The following is a 17,296-nucleotide window of genomic DNA, read 5'->3' as shown; positions in this document are numbered from 1 at the left end:
AGTGTTTTAGGGAGCTCTGTATTTAAAAATCTGTCGTTGCAAAGCGAGATCTCAGTGTGTATTAATCACTGATGGTGTAATAAAGTTAAGCCCCCTTAACAATTTCACATGCCCCCTCAGTCATTTCATCCTGCAGCCGGGCCTGCTCCATACACATGTAAATATAAAGGGTGTTGTCAATGCAACTATATGAAACATGCCTGAAAATCATTTAAGATATGATAACTGCACGTGCAAATGAATACCACTGCAAGGATGGGTGCCCTATAACTGCTCTCATTCATTTACTCTGAGAGAAGAGAACATGCAGATGAACACAATGATGCTGGATGACTGACACCGCCAAAAAAATTGTATATTGTAAAAATTGTTATTATTGTAATCACTCAAAATTATATGTAGAACACACAATAACAACTAAATCATATTTATTCCTAAATTCCCACCATATAAAATATGACGAATACTTTTTTTTCTCTTTTTTTTTACATATACTGTACAAAAATTTGGGGTCGGTGAGATTTTTTTACATTTTTGAAAGAAGTCTCAAGGCTGTATTTATTTGATTAAAAATACAGTAAAAACAGTCATATTGTATTATTATAATCAAAATAATGTTGTTTTTTTAATATATTTTAAAATGCAATTCCTGATCTAATTTCTTAATAGCTATTACTCCAGATCAAATGATCTTTCAGAAATCATTTATATATGTTGATTTGGTGCTCAAGAAACCTTTTTATCAATGTTGAAAATAATATACTTTGCTATAGTTGCTTTACTAAGAAATAAAAGAACAGCATATTTTACAACATAAATGTCTTTCTTTGCTTGGATATTTGCACATTAACTTTTAGTTAGATTGGGCAAACAAATAAGTAACCCTTATTTGGTGTCTTTTTTGTGTCAAAGTAAAAGCTTTGACTGCTTACCATGCTGCGTACTGATTGGTCAGTGCAAGTCACACGGTCAATCGACGCAGAAGTTGGGAGCTGAAGACAGTCATCAAAGGTGATCTGAATGGAGCTCTGAAAAAAAAATGGAGATTGTCAGTTAGCTCATCTGCACATAAATCAGAGAAGAAAAGGCATTTCTGGGTGCAATCACTCTTCAAATATGTCTCTTGGGCTAAATGTCTATTTGCATGTTTATATTAAGTAGCTAGATGATATAGTAGCTAGTGCATCCATAAATCTTCAGATTTTCAAAACAGAAATCCCAGCCACCTAGGGAAAAAGTAGCATGATAAACAGGCAAAGGAAGCACTGCAATATAATTTGCTTTACTTCTTCTGCAATGCATCGTTTGGAAGTATGTAATGTGCAACTGCAGGAAGAAAAAAATATGCAGAAAAAGACATGTTTAATTAAAAGCAATAAGTGAAATCAATAAGAAGTAAAAGTGGGTGGAAATATAAAACAATTATCATCCCAGCTGAGCTGAAAAAATAATCCTCTATACTTTAACTTCTTAAAGAGTGTGCTTGTGTTTGGGTCATTATGTACTTAATAACAGAAATGAATACAAACAACATACATTTTGTCTCTCTTCAATCACACACAAACACATATATACCTAAGCACACATATTCCCAACTATCTCTAGCCAAAAGAACTGGTCAGCGAAAAGCATACTCAGGATATGACATCATTTTGTCCAGGCAAATGTGGCAGACTGCCATGACGACAAGCTGCCAATGTACCTTTTTGAGCCAGACTTCCACAGTTCACAAATCATGCAACAAACCCTGACTGCCAGGACTCCAGATAAAACACACTAATCTAATCTAAGCTTGCAAAACACCCTAATAAAGATCATGATGAGAGCAAAGGCCTCTGATCACACTAAAAGGAAACCTCTGTGAGTGTCAGGACATTGCAGCAAGGCAGAAACCTTGGCCAAGTGTGACTGGCAAGAGAGGAGTGTGGTAATGGAAATGAATGAGCATAACCACAACACTGTGTGGAGAACACTGAGGCTGTTGCTGGCACTGATGGACATAACTTGGAAAACCACTGTTGTAGCTTTCTTCTTAAATGATTTCATGTGTTGTGAGTCAAGATGAGGGTGTGTAACATGACGCTTATACTCTACAATCACACCTTGGAGTACCATTTAAAATCTGGTGTAATCACCCTTCTGATACCATGACTTGACCATGGAATTGCCATTGTATTTTTAAAAGGGATAGTCAATACATTTTTATTTCATTTGGAGAATTATCCACGGTAAAATTAAATAATAATAATAAAATAAATAAATAATTGAGGAGAATTTTGAACTTTGTAATTTTTAATGAAGAGTGACTGACATTTTAAACATCTTTGGAAGGCAAATTTCATAGTTCGCATCTGATGCAATATTTACTTCACAACTTTTTGCATAATTTGACAATATTATTGCTAGATTATAAACAATATTATTGCAATGTGCTACAAGCACATCGTCAATATCTTAAGCATGTGCATGTGCAATCAAGGAGCGATGACATATTTTTGTAGGAAAACCTGTATATTAGCATCATCCTGGTTCCCTTGACAAAGAGCCAACTAGATTTTTTCATTTGCATTTGAATTATTGCAGAAGATAAGCTCTGTGACTAAATAACGTGATTTTTAAACATTATTAAGTTGATCTTCAAAATGACTACAACCTTTCTGAATTATGAAGCCACCAGACGTAAAAAGCAAAAGATTACCACAGCAGCATGAATTTAACATTACCACCATTAACCTTCCAACAACTCTATCAATATTTATTTAAAATCTTTAAGTTGAAAGTTATAACAGCTTGCAAGACCATTAAGAAAGGGTCTGTAAAATCGTACTGGTTAGTAATTGAGATTTCCTGTTTAGTGTGATGAAGTTTTAATATCCCCGACAAACTCTGCAGTAGTCCAATTTAACCACTTGATAGTAACCACCTTTTTTTATTGAATAAAACGTGGGAATATTTTGAGCTTAACAAAACTTATTTAAGACATTTAGCCAAAAACCCATTAAAAAAAAAAACGTAAATCTCAGAGAGTAAGAATTTTCTCTCTCTCTTTGTAGCTCAGCCAATGGGACGAGAGGACATGTTTGACTGGGCAGCATTTACTGGCTTAGCCCCTGAGCTCTTGGAGAAGAAGAAGAGAAAACACAAATCCCCTACTGTACTGGCATATGTTCTTTATTTGATACACCTCTCTTCCTTCCTTCAAGCATGATGATGTGTATGTTAGTGTGTTCAAACAGGCAACACTTGGTCATTTGTGTACATGATTTACAGAAAGGTTTAACTCTTGTTAAAAGAGACACCGGTTTACTTCAGTTGCATGATGTTGTTTGACATAACATTCAATATAACTTATGTATAACAACTACTATCGTTTCAATATAGTCTTATTTATAATGATTTTTGACAGACTGAGGAGAACAACGAAAGCAATCTGACTCAAATGTGTGTTGATGTAGAAGCTGATGGTTTTACATTATAACAAGTTGTTCTAATTCTCTCCTCAGCAAAGAATCACCACAATACGTGTCATTTGCGTACAGAGACAAATCCTTGTCATTTACATCACACATTTGCATGATCATCTGTGCTCTTCCACAACATCATGAGGTAATCCACACGTTTGACACTGGCTATTACCCACGACAAACAGACATGTGCACTGAGACCAGGGAGGGACTGAATAAGACACTAGCACTCTGTTAAGTTGGGGATACAACTTTCTTTTGCATATCAAATCTCCAAAATAGTGTTGAGGTTTTGCTAAATCTTTACATAACTGCAAAAGTACTGAAAATTTAGTTTCATGGGGAAAATACTGCACATACAACTACAGCACAGAGAAAAAAAAGCTTGTTGTGTCCTGTGCATCAATAGTTTGTTCAGGTTCCATCAGTGAAATCAGCATTCATAAAGAAATAATAAAAATAAAGAACCGTCCACCCCCATAGGGCACAGTCAAGCATTTTAAAGCATTTCCAAATCACCACACATTCCACTTTAGCCACGTCAGTTTGCATTTTCAGCATAAGTCAAACTTCTAAAGATCACACAGAATGCATGTTTGAGACCACAGACAAGTAAAATAACTGATATGCAGGAAATGGCATGTGTGCATTAACTTTGTTCAGTGGTGCAACTCTGGTCTGACAGGTCGGAGTGTTGGGCAATGTTTGATTTTATCTAGAAAATGATTTTAAAAAAAAGAAGATCCACATCTAGGGGGTGGAGAGTGGTAGATTTAGGTATATGTAAGGTAGGAGGAGTTGGATCTGGATCTAATCACGCCCTCTGGATCTTGTGTTTTGCAGTGAAGACCATCTCACTTAACCAATAAGCGAGGCATGTAGCTGTTCTAGGCCCCTGGGAATCAGGGGGACAGAGTTCTAATGATTAAAGGGGGCGCTCATTGCACACTTTATAGTATATATATTGTGACGACTGACGAGTGGGGCGGGGCCGAGAGCTGTGGGAACGGAGCGAGGCCGGTGGAGTGATTGGAAATCAGCGGCACCTTCGACACTCACCGGTCTCGAGTCCCACGGAGGAGATTGGATGGATATAAAATAGGAGCGACGACAGTGAAGGACGAGAGAGGACCAGGCCTAGATTTTATTTTATGTTTTCATTTTGTTTGTACGCGACAGTCGTCCACGAGGGGCTGTCACGGTGTTTTGTGTTTATTTTGTCATTAAAGTCTTCGTTTGATTGTCCGCCGGTTCCCGCCTCCTTCTTCCCATGAAAGAACATTGTTACATATATATATTCCATTCAGATTTGAATAAAAGTCTTGTTTTTCATGCTGCTAAGATGGTCATGTACACACAGTGTTGGGAATGACAGCCGCATGTAAATCCAGGACTCACTTATGAAATTGCAATGGAAAGGACAAAAATATGATATACATTATTTAAGGCTAGAGTAACTTAACTAATTTCAGAAGCACCTTCAGTGTTTTTATTCTGGAACCGGACCTGCTGGTAAATGCCACACTTTTGAGGTTTATAGGCCTTGTTTTTTGTATCATGATTTTATTAATCTTGATTTCTCAAAACGATTTGCTTGTGTGCTATTGTTGGGTGCACCAAGCACAAGCTGGTGTGTTTGGGCCCCATACATGAAATTTGTTTAGGGCCCTCAAATCAAAGTCAAACCCTAGTAACCATAACTAAACCAATTATAATGATAGAACACAATTTGATGTATATATAAAAAAAAATTTTTTTAAACCAATTCCCATATAAAGAAAATAAATAGGATTTTTATATTTAGAACTGTTGCACTTATAAGTATGACATAAGTCTATATGTCAAGAGTACAATTATGCTAGTAATTGTACACAGTTAAAATATATGGTCGTAAAACCACTGTTTAGCTGTTCAAGCAAATCCAACAGAGAACACCGCCTGTCTAGTGAGCTTCAGGTAGTTTGAGCTTAAGACCCCTGCTATAGAGAATGTGGTTACGTGTATGTGTTCCCCCTCTCATTCAACTTGTAAATTAAGCTGTTCTTTTAACATTGTAGTGTGTTAATCTCAGTCAGGCCCTTGGTAGTTCATTGGTGTGTGTGTGCCTGTCACATACAAAGAGGCAATATGTGAGACAGTATGTGGATGACAGAGTTTGCTCCTACACACATTAGTATAATGTCACTTTGACTACGTTTACATGCTGTTAAAATTCGGGTTATGGTCGGGTTAAGGTCACTATTCGGGTTTCTGAAACATTCGGGATAACCTGTTTACATGCGTGAGCAGAGAGAGTTACTCCGGTATGCATGGAATGTGTAATTAGTCACCAATCCCGATGTAAACTGCGACGCGCGGTTAGAGTCTGGACGTACGGACAACAAGATGCAATATGCGTCATTTCCGATTCTTCTTCCTGTATCCAAAGACAACAACAACAACAGCAGCAGCAGGCGGATAATGAATAGTTTGGGGCAGATAGCGATAGTCTTTGTTTGCGCTTTGGCGCTGGTACTGATCCACCAGCAGCACTTGACACTACTGTGCCTCTATACTGCACGCGGGTTTTTTTATGCGCCGTCTCTACTCAAAAGACCAAGATTCCTTGCGAATAGAACATGCGCCGAACACACATTTTGATGGGGATATGCCGAAACGCGTTTACAAGACCAAATATTCGGGTTAGAAAAGGGGTACCCCAGGTATAATATCCCGGTTTTTAAAAACCGGGATATGAGCATATCCGGGTTTTTGCCGGTGTTTACATGGCCGTGCGCGACCGGGTTATTGCTAATATCCCGGTTTTGAACGGGTTATTGGCTGCATGTAAACGCAGTCTTTGACTTTGAGACACCCTGTCTTGAATAGCCCTCTGGACTCTTCAAACACACCACAAAAACCATTTGAACCAACCAAAAATATCCTTCTTTAGGCACCATGACACAACTTGATGTCAAAACTAAGGATCCAAAAATTCCTTGGAGAAATCTAAATCACTGAGTGCCAACAACTTAAGGCAGTGCAATGCCATTTCAAAATAAAGGACAAAAGAGGGCCACAGTGATGCACAATCTTCGGACTAATATTAACATTTTATTAATATGCAGGGTTTGCTGATCTGATCTGATCTTATGAATCATAATTCATAAGCCAATGTGAAGCAAGGTGAAGCTTACCTGATTCTTACATTCATCAGAATTAATGAGAAAACCAGCACGAACTAAAAGGGCACTTTTTTCATCATGAAAATACCAAAAATGGTAATTATATTCAGTGCTTATTTTCAGGTCTGTCCACCAAGAAAAATAAATGAGAAGGATGATAGCCAGACAGAAATAAACAGAGTAGTCTGACCTTGAGCTCTGTGTGTGCACGTGCAGACAGTGTGCTATTCTGTGAACTGCAGTCATGATAATGTGCCATCCTACCATTCCATCATATGCACAGATGCCACACACCCACACACACAGAGAGAGAGAGAACAAGAGACAATCTCGATCTCAGTCTCAGCCAAGTCATTAATCAATTGTTTATTCTGTTCTTAATTTAAATTTTAAAAATAGTTGGTCTTGAAGACAATAAGCCAGTAGATCTGAACTTTAGGACAGATCTATATGTTCCAGCTCTCTGCATAGACGATATGTGTCATGCAGTGACAAATTCCCTTCTTTACTGCCCACGTGATGACCATTTGAAGACAGTGTTCAACATGCATTCTTTGTAACTACAAATCTCAATGAAATAGAAAACTGTGGATGGATACAGGTAGACTACAGTTCAAAAGTTTGGGGTCTGTAAGATTTTCTTTTTTTATTACCAATGCTGCGTTTAAATAGTAAAACAGTATTATAATGAAATATTACAATTTAAATATATATTAAATTGTAATTTATTTGTAATATATTTTAAAATGTAATGATTCCTGTGATTACAATTTTGTTCAGTTTTCAGCAGCCATTACTCCAGTCATCAGTGCTACCATGTACCTTCAAAATCCATCATATATAGTGATTTGGTTTTCAAGAAACATTTCATTGTCAATGTTGAAAACAAGTTATCCTCCTTAATAATTTGCCGAAACCATGATTTATTCAAGATTCTTTGCTGAATAGAAAGTGTTTACAGTTTTGATTATTTTAATGCATCCATGCTGAAAAAAAAATCTATTTCTTTAAAAAGAAAAATCCTACTGACCCTGAACTTTAGGATTAGTGAACAGTTGTAAATAAGGACACAGTAAACTTTGACCTTCGGAATTTAGATAGTTTGTCTGTATGTGTCTTATTATATTAAGACAATATTCAGGGTATATATTTTCACAAACAACAGGAGAAAATCAATGCAAAGTTAACTTTTCCCAGGCACTCAAGAGTGTACTAAATACCAAGATCTCAATAATATACTATATACTCTCTTGCTGTCAGAAAGAGAGGCAGACAAATTAAACTGATAACTTTGAGTTAAAGTAATCAAAATTATTTTACAGCTTTTATTTTGAGCTGTGTGCTTTTTATGTTTATTAGCAAGTAGTGTACTTAAGTGTGTGTGTGTGTGTGAGAACAATCTCAAGGGACGTCCTTCTTTTGTTATTGCCACATATAGCCAGCTGTGCAGATCCCCCCAACCAAATCCCTGGATTACTAGAGGGAGTTTATGTTTATGTGTGAGTGTGTTGGGTGAGAAAGAAAGAGTAAAGACTGAATGAAGGATAAAGCCTCTTAGCAGTCCTCACACATTATAGAAATGCAGCCTGAAACCAACCAAATGTGACCAGAATTGCATTACAGAATTTATTCCCACTGCCACTGCACACTGACATCAAGGTTTCTCTGGGGTGCTGGTAGAGTAATATCAGTCCATTTGTTTTTAGGCCTCTGCCACCTAGGTTGTTTCCTATAGAAACAGATACACCCAAAGCAAGTTACTCAACACAAGTTCAACCCAGATTCACACATTTTGGATTGTCAAAAGTGATCAACACGATCACATCCTTTATACATTATCTTCCCTTTAATCCTTCCCTTATAGACAGTTCAACACCAATCCCACTCTCTCTGTAACTGTCAGCGAACCGATAATCAGATTAAAATCCCAAAGGGTGCAGAGGAGATTAACCAATGGTCAATGGCTGGTTAATCCTTCTAGTAGGAAGTTATCAGGAAAGCTTCATATTAACAATTATAATTAAAAGTAGCAAAGTGTTATTCGTGCACTTCTATCTCAATGCCTCAGGCAACCACAAACACATATGCATCGAGCCCTGAATCAGACTTTCCCCCTTCTTTAAGCAGCTGCTCTACTGTTAAAAAAGATCTCACTGAATTACATTACAAGCTATCAGAACTTCATCTTACTTTTTTTGCTAAATATCAGCAACTGCACCAAATTGCATATTTTTGTTCAGTTTAGGACTCTGGGGGCATATTACAGGAAGATCCTAACTTTAAAATCTTATCTTATCTGTTTGGTAACCATGTTAATTTCAGTTAGGACCACATTTAGGGCTAAAGCTATTACAGAACAGCATTTCCTAAGTGTGTTATCTTATCTTAATTACAGATAGGAAAGGGGTATTACAGAAACCCCCTAACTTGACAAAAAATCCTAAAAACTGTCTTTACTTTGGGACAACCCCACAGCTGTCCTAACTTCAAAATTATTTTAAAGCTAACGGAAAAAAACGCGTACAATTGCGCTGTCCAACAATGGTATTACATTTATTAATAACTGAAAATAAAAAACAGAGATGTTTAAATGGTAGAAAGTCTCTCCGAGGTCCTTGAAGATGTAACATTTTGATGACAAAACACTTATAAGTAATTACAGACTGCCGGCCAAACATGATATTACAGTTAGCACAGAAACTATAACCAGCATTACAGAGACCAACAAAGTGTCATGGAGCATTACCGGTTATAGTGCAGGTGACTAATGCCTATATGTTTTTTTTTTTTTTTGCAAAAGGCACTATTTTTAAAGTGAAGTAGCTTCTATTATTTAGTTTACCTCATCAGCAGCTAGTGCTTTTAAGATTTTTAAATATGTTGTCTAAATGTGAAATGCGCTATTATAAAAAAGAAAAAAAAAAAGGAAGAAAAATTCAATTATTATTTCATATGTCAGGCTTTACAGCATTAGATCCATATTTACAGCATAGTTTTGATACTGTAAATAATAAATTTTTATTAATTCCTCAGTTATTAGAATAATAAGCACAAACGGCTGGAATGCTTAACAGATAGAAAAACAGAATGAGAGACTTTGTGACTCTCTTTTCCCCTTCACTCTCTAACCTGAGAGGTGGTCGCCATGGCTAGGGTGTTTATACACCATGGTGTTTGTTTTCACGTTGCCATGACAACAGATGACTTCAGCGCTTCAGAGGCGCAGAGCTAAAGTTGCTCGATCTCCTTTTCCTCTCAATCTGATCTTACACATAAACAAAAAACACCTCACAAGCACTGGAACAACCTCTCTGGCAGGTTTTTCAGGTGTGAGTGGAGTGTATTCATTAGTCAATGACCAGGCATGCTGAAAGAGCAAATATCCCTTCTGCTTGGAGACAAGATTCTAAATCAAAGCTGCCAAAATGGGAACTTCTCCCCAAAGCCCTGTCTAACAAAGGAATATTTAACTAGCACACGGAGGTCACCTCTAAGGGAGGGTCATGTGACAAACATTTCACGGCACTATAAATTCCCACAGACGATCCAGTTATTGCAGATTAAACTGATAGGCTTAGTTGAACACTAGCTATGTTTCCATCCACATATTTTTATGCGCATTTTGGATTATTGCAGAAAAAAAAACGTTGGATGGAAACGCCAAGATGCGCATAAATTCAAAAAATGTGCATAAAAAACATTATGCACACAACTGAGTAGGATAAACTTTTTATCCGATAACAAAAAATGTGCATAAACTACGATGGAAAGACATTTACTGAATAAATTCCACCATGCAAACTGAAAAAGTCTTTGCACTATGAGACAGGATAGCTTGACTAGCCAACAGGCCGATCTCGTTCACAGCATCTAGATGTTGTTATGGTCATTCTGAAATGCCTGAGGAAAGTCTGTCATCCAAGTATTTCTGTATAATTACTGTCTTACATGACTGTGTTCCCAAGCAGAAGGTATCCAACTCTTTATTTGCAAATTTTTTATGTGATATTCCAGTTTTGCGCATAAGTTAAATTTGCATCTTTGGATGGAAACATAGCTATTGGCACCTTCGAACCCTTTTCTTGCTAATGAAGGTCAAATCATCTAAAAGGTCTTTAAATTCAAAGTTGTTCCATTCCCTAAACACTTTTCATTGGAGCCAGTTAATCGTCTCCCCTTTGTTAACCAACCCTCCTTCTTCCTACATTATTATCACAGACGTTAAAACTATTGGATGAATGGATAAACATAAAATGGTTTCCTTTTATAAAAGGTAAAATCATTCCTATGGAGAAGGACAAACAAAGCATGACTGTCTTTTCTGTACAGCTCAGCTTTGAAACTCTTACTTTACGGTCCACTGCTTCGTTTAATTGAAAGAAAATTTATAGGAGTTGAACTGAATTCAACAGTTTGCTACTGTGTGAAGGGTTTTTGGAGACGAACAGATGTTGAAAACAGATGCAGTAGAGGGTTTGGAAAGACGTCTGGTAGATATCCTGTATTAAAAGGCACAAAGTCACTTTCAAACCAAGCAGCATTCTGTTGATCAACAAGGCAAATTTTCAACGATATATTCTGACGAACTTTGGGAAGAACTAAATGCAAAAACATTACACTCCTAGTTTTAATTAGCTTGATTCACACAACAGCACATATTGCATCAATATAACCTGTATGCTTACATGCTTTCCTGAAACTATCATTCCACCCAATTGTATGTTAAGAAAACTATTTTTAATGAGGGCTGCACCATTCATAACATCATCATGAAACCTCAAATAAAAAATAATTTTCAAATGCAAATAAAAAAACAAAAATGAACAGACCCATGCTAGTCATATCCTGTGTCAATCCCAATGAAAAAGACAGGCATGAATTTACTCTTTAAATCTCACACAGAAGAAAATCTGACACACCACATCAACTTCTGCGACTCACTCCCAAGTGGAGACTCTTAACGGTAAAGACATTCATTAGCAAAAGTCCTTACTTCAGGAGTCTCTGATAGCCCCACATACAGAGTCTGCAGAATCGTTGCACTTCACAGTGCTAAGTTGCTTTTTGGATCAGCTGACCGCAATACAATCAAAGCTGCAGTTACGGCACACAGCCAAAATGCACCTAAATTAAACAGCTAACTTGTTAATGGTTATTTATTAGTCTTTGCCTCCTCTCTTATCCAAGAGAAACCAACTGACTGTGAAGAAATTTAAGATAAAGGGACAGCAATTGCATAACTGCATTCTGTAGCCTTCCCTCCCCCCACTTTGACAACCTGAGAAAATAACTAGGTCGCTGAACTGGCACAACTATTGGCTGGAGACCTTGGTAAGGAAACACCTTCTCAGGTGCTGGAGCAAAGTTCACTGTACTGAAGTTTAAATCCATTAAAGGCTCACATTTGCTCTAAATCCCAACCATAACTGCCTATTGAGTGAAAATGCCATTTTTTACATTCTGATCATATCTCAGGGTCATCAGACTAAATATGCACATAGCCATCGCTTAAAATGATGGCGAGTCCTCTGATGAACTGATCTTCAAAGATCTACAAAGACAAGTAAAAGTATTTTTTTCACGATTCAGCCTGATCTCACTGAGAAAAGTGACTAGGGAGGGGGTGGATGAACAATGTTCATTTTTTCTAAGTTCACCTACTGGGCAGACTGAGCTTTGATATAGACGCGGATCAAATACAGTTAGAGTTAAATATAGGAGAGGAGACCTTTACACAACTCACCAGCCCTCAAACACACTCTTAACCTGATGAAGGACTGCAGAGGAAACCAGTTTTTAAACAGACCTTTAACCCAGTTGTGTGATCTGTGTGGTTTTTCCTATAATTAGAGTAATATACATATGTAGAATTGATTGTGGAACATCAGAGTATATGACTGGCCATAAGATAATAAGCACATCACAAAAAAAAAACATAAATAAAGGTTATACTGTAATACTGCTGTACTATTATTAATCATTTAAGTAATGTAATAATTAGGGCTGTGGATTTAACATGTTAATCGAATTGATTAGTTATGTAAAAAAAACAACGTGTTAAAAATTTTATTAAATTAATGCACCAGCCACACCCGTCATCTTATATTTCATAAGGTGTTTTCAGCTAGAAGTGGAGCTGCAAAGATCGATTGTTCTTTTTTCTCACTTTTCCCAATGCAAATATTATCTATTAAAGCAACTGTTGTGCTTCTCCAAGCAATACACATTTTCTGAATGAATTTGCGTTTTGAATGAATCAGGTGAACCAATGATTCAATCAATGGCCTATTCATAAAATTAGCCATTTAGTTCATTCCTGACTGAATCAGTCATTTGAACGAATCAAGTAAATCAATGAATGAATGAATGCATAGATGAATCAGTCAATCAATTAATTATTCATTAAGACATTTACTGCAATCTACTGGCAGTTTTGGGTTCTTATTTCATGTATCATGTCTTTAAAAATAATAAATAACTAAAATAATGTAATAAAAATGAGAAAATATGAAAAAGATTAAAGGGATAGTTCACCCAAAAATAAAAACAGCAGTTTCTTTCTAAAGCTACTTTCTGTAATATCTAATTAAATATTTTTCATGTAACACAATACTGGCTTTAAAATATATTTTGTGTGTAATTTCTCAGCCAGATTTGATGTGCAATTAATATGCAATAAATTCATTGACACATCGTGTAATTACTTAGTTTAAAAGTTTGAATCGACTGACAGTCCTAGTAACAATATAAATGTATGTCAGGGCTTTCAGGCACACAGCTTTTTGAGAACATTTAAAGACATTTTTTGGTCAGTGGTCAAGAACTGTTGACGAAATGTAACATTTATTTATAATATTGCCAGAAATGTTTTGATCGTTTACACTACCATTAGAAATTTGGGACCTGTAAATTTTTCTGATCATTATTAATGTTAAAAAATAACGTTCTGCTTAATATTTTTGAGGAAACTTTTTTTAGGATTCTTTTTACAGTATTTATTTGAAATATAAATCTTTTGTAACAATGTAAAAGTATTTAATGTTACTTTAGCAATTAAATGTGTCTTTGCAAGTGTTGGGGAGTAACTAGTTACATGTAACGGCGTTACGTAATTTAAGAAGAAATTAGTAATTAAATGACAGTTACTTATGAAAATTTTTACGATTACAAAGGGGATTACATTTGAATATTTACTCACATCTACATTCAGCTAATTTCTTTCCCAAATTGCACTCAGACATGCAGCGAATAATCTCCGCGATGCGGAAAACACAGACTGGTTCGTAGAATCGAGTCATAAAAACAGAATTCAACCTAAAACGGACGGAATATGCCACATTTTGGACGAATAAATCAAAAGTAGGTCAGTACACTTGAATCAAAACGCGATATGGGAGTGTGAATATTAAGCCGCAAAATGTCAATCTATGAATCCTGCACGTTCTGTGCGTGTGTCTGTGGAAATCAGGCGCTGACTGGCCATCGGGAGAACCGGGACAATTCCCGGTGGACTGGAAGACGATTTGGCCCTCTATTTTAATATTGTTGTTGTATAATTGCACGCCGAATGTACTAAAGCGATTATTTCCCAATCCGCCATTCGATAATGAAATCTCTGATAAATCATTAATCGGTTAGTCATGACTGGCAATGTTTGGGTTCGCGCGCTCTCCGCGCCTCCGCCGAACGGTTTGGATCAGACAGACTCCGAGTAATCAATGCAAGAGAGAGAGAGTGGAGTGGACTGTGGAAGCGCGAAGATGGTGCAGAGAAGCAAAACTACTGTTCAGGGTTCAAATGCAGGTCAGTTTCATCTGTAAATATGCTATTGTAGTTTTGTCTTTGTTTACTTAGTCAAGCAGCAGCAGCCCTTTGCTCACACTCACTCAAAATACTGTATAAACGACATCATTATTATCTATTGTAATGTTACAGTGGTAATTTAGCAGACAAATAATCATATTTTAATCATAGGTTTAGGGGGAGCTAGTGCAGACAAAAACACAACCCTTAGGAAGATTTATGTAGCCTATGGTATGGCACTAACCGTTGTTTAACCATAGAATTTGTAGTAAAAATAAATACAAGTGGTATTTAATTTGCCTAAAATCAAAAATGCACTTACAAAACATGGTAAAAGTTAAATACAAAATCTTCAGTATTAAAGTCATGAGAGGATGGATGGATAATGGAAGTGAAGGTGCAGTTCAGGAGAGAACTCTTAATTATGTTGCATGTCCCCAAGATTTAAATCTTTTTTATGCCAGGTCCATACACAAAATAGGGTTGTCCATGTTTCAGAATGTGTTGTGGATGTATGAGTGTGAGATTTTACAGCCTATTTTTTTTCCCAGTCCACCCCTCGTGGAAATTAATGGCGCAGACATGCGGTTTCATTTACTACACATTGGCCTACTTTCAGCCTCTGCCGCCTCAATATATGAGTACATGAACACAAACATAATCTCTAGAACTGCTGTGAGTCACTTCATGAGCATTTTACTTATTTTGAGAAACTATCATCATATCATATACAAAGAGACAGCAGTGTTTCAAAAAGACACCAATGTTTCAGGAGTTTAGTACACAAAATAGGACACATGCTTATTAGATAACCGTATTTGAGTTGATGAATATGCTTTTATTTTTTTATTAACTATTTTTTCCCAAAACCATTGCTAGGTGCAGTGCTTCATGTAGTTATGCAAAGATTTGGTTTCAAAAACAGTATCTATAAACTATTTCTTTTGTTTTGGATGTGTTCAAATGTGATCATCTTAATTTAAGTGATGAAAGATGGTGAAAGTCTGACAGTATTGAGCACTTCTTTAAGGTTAAACCTGCATGGTGTAAATATTTGAAAATGATTAACAGTTGCAAATAAACATTCATTAGAAATTTAGAAAAGTAATCAAAAAGTACTCAAAAGTAATTAGTTACATTACTTTATTAAAGTAATTAAAAAGGTTACACTACTATTACATTTTAAATATGGTAACTTGTAATCTGTAACCTATTACATTTCCAAAGTAACCTTCCCAACACTGGTCTTTGCTGAATAAAAGTATGAATTATGAAAAAAAAAAAAAAACTAAATATAATTTAGACAGTAAATGAAACAAAAGACTCTTTTCCGTGTACTAAACAAAATGTTAATGCTAGCAATATGGATGAAATCTGTCAGTTTAACGGGTTACATGTGTGAAAGTGGCTTGCGACTCTTAAATATAAAACTAGTGAACATAGGCAATAAGAGTGTCACTTGTTCTGCAAAAATTTAGTTTAAGACAGCAATTAAAAAAACACTCATTTACACTGATTAGCTAAGGGAAAAAAAGTGCAAATTTGGTTTCATGAGAGAAGCCTCAGAGGAGACGGTATACTGAGGCCTGTCATATGTAATACTCACTGCAGAGCAGATTTTCTTGGAGGAGAGAGAGAGTGTGTATGGTTGTTACACAAGAACCTGCATCCCCTGACACTCTCACACCCACACATTCACTAAAATGTCAGTCCATGATATTATGCCCACACACTCGCATAGCCTAAAAATACTCTTACGCATTTATAAACATGCACGGAGCAATGAAAACACATGCGTATGTATATACAAAACCTCCTTCATATTTTTCTCTACCATACTGTCTTAAAATAATTTTGCTCCAGTTGATACTCACCCCTTGCCTGCAGGCCTGTTCATTGAGCGCCCGCACCCAAGCTCTCTGCCAGTGCTCTCTGAACGACTTGAACACAAAAAGCGACGACAAAAGGCCTTTGACGCCAGCCTCAGTGTCACTCCCTGCCCCGTCTCGCCCCAGCCTCAGCCTCAGGAGGGAACCCCACACGCCACCCGTCAGTGTCTGGTGGGTGAGACTCAAGGGCAGCTGCCATGGGGTCTCCCTCTTGCCCTGAAACCTCGTGCACCACCTGGGGCGAAGCAATGCCAATGAGAACTGAACGAGCCACGCTAGTACGACCAGCAGCGAGGCGCAGAAGAGAGCCACCTGTACCAGCCAGCTCACGTCCTGGAAAGTCATCATCTCCTTAATCACTGCTCACTTAAGTCTCATTTTCACAAAGGGTTGAAAATCTTGACTCACGAAGGTTGGAACTCTGTGGAAGGGGAGAGAGATGGAAAGTGAATTGGGTGGAAAAAGACAGGATGTAGGGATATACAGCCATGCAGCAAAGACACAACATGTTAACAATGTCTCATTGGAAAAGTGACATCTTAAAGGGACAGTTTACTCATAAATTAAAATCTAGTGCATGTTTAAATAGAAAAACAATGGAAAATCAGTGCAGTTGAAAGCGAAACACATATGTGAATAGCCCCTTTCTATAGCAAATGATCTGAGATTGCTGTTCTCTTTTGTGTTCCAATGAGAGAAGAAAGTCAACAACAACATGAGCATGAAAATGGTGACAAAATGTACATTATTTGGTGAGCTGTGCCTTTAACAAAGGGTCAAATTCATGCTTATTCGCATATGGGAAAATCAGCTATGACTTATTTTCTATTTACATACACATTATAACTTTGTCCAATGTTTTCCTACCAAACAATTCAGAAGTAAGGCTAATTTACCTAAAACATTTATGGTATTTTCACACCGTCAGTTATTGCTGCTGTATTTGTTTAGTGTGCTCTGTGTATGTTTTGTCTGT

General features: G+C 36.7%; 1 protein-coding gene across 1 annotated transcript in view; it reads right to left on the bottom strand.

The window, feature by feature from the left end:
- LOC132139692 (phospholipid transfer protein C2CD2L-like) overlaps nucleotides 1-16,679 on the bottom strand; it is a 35,888-nt gene extending 19,209 nt beyond the window's left edge. Inside the window, exons 1-2 of the mRNA XM_059548240.1 lie at nucleotides 16,306-16,679; nucleotides 933-1,028 (exon numbers count right to left, since the gene is read on the bottom strand). Of these exons, the coding sequence (XP_059404223.1) occupies nucleotides 933-1,028; nucleotides 16,306-16,668 (459 nt within the window). The 5' untranslated portion in view covers nucleotides 16,669-16,679. The remainder of the gene's footprint in view (nucleotides 1-932; nucleotides 1,029-16,305) is intronic.
- Between the last annotated feature and the right edge of the window lie 617 nt (nucleotides 16,680-17,296).

This window comes from Carassius carassius, chromosome 4 (assembly GCF_963082965.1).
Source record: "Carassius carassius chromosome 4, fCarCar2.1, whole genome shotgun sequence".
Lineage (NCBI taxonomy): Eukaryota > Metazoa > Chordata > Actinopteri > Cypriniformes > Cyprinidae > Carassius > Carassius carassius.
Note: the sequence above shows the minus strand (reverse complement) of the source record. Positions and strands in the feature narration are given on the sequence as shown.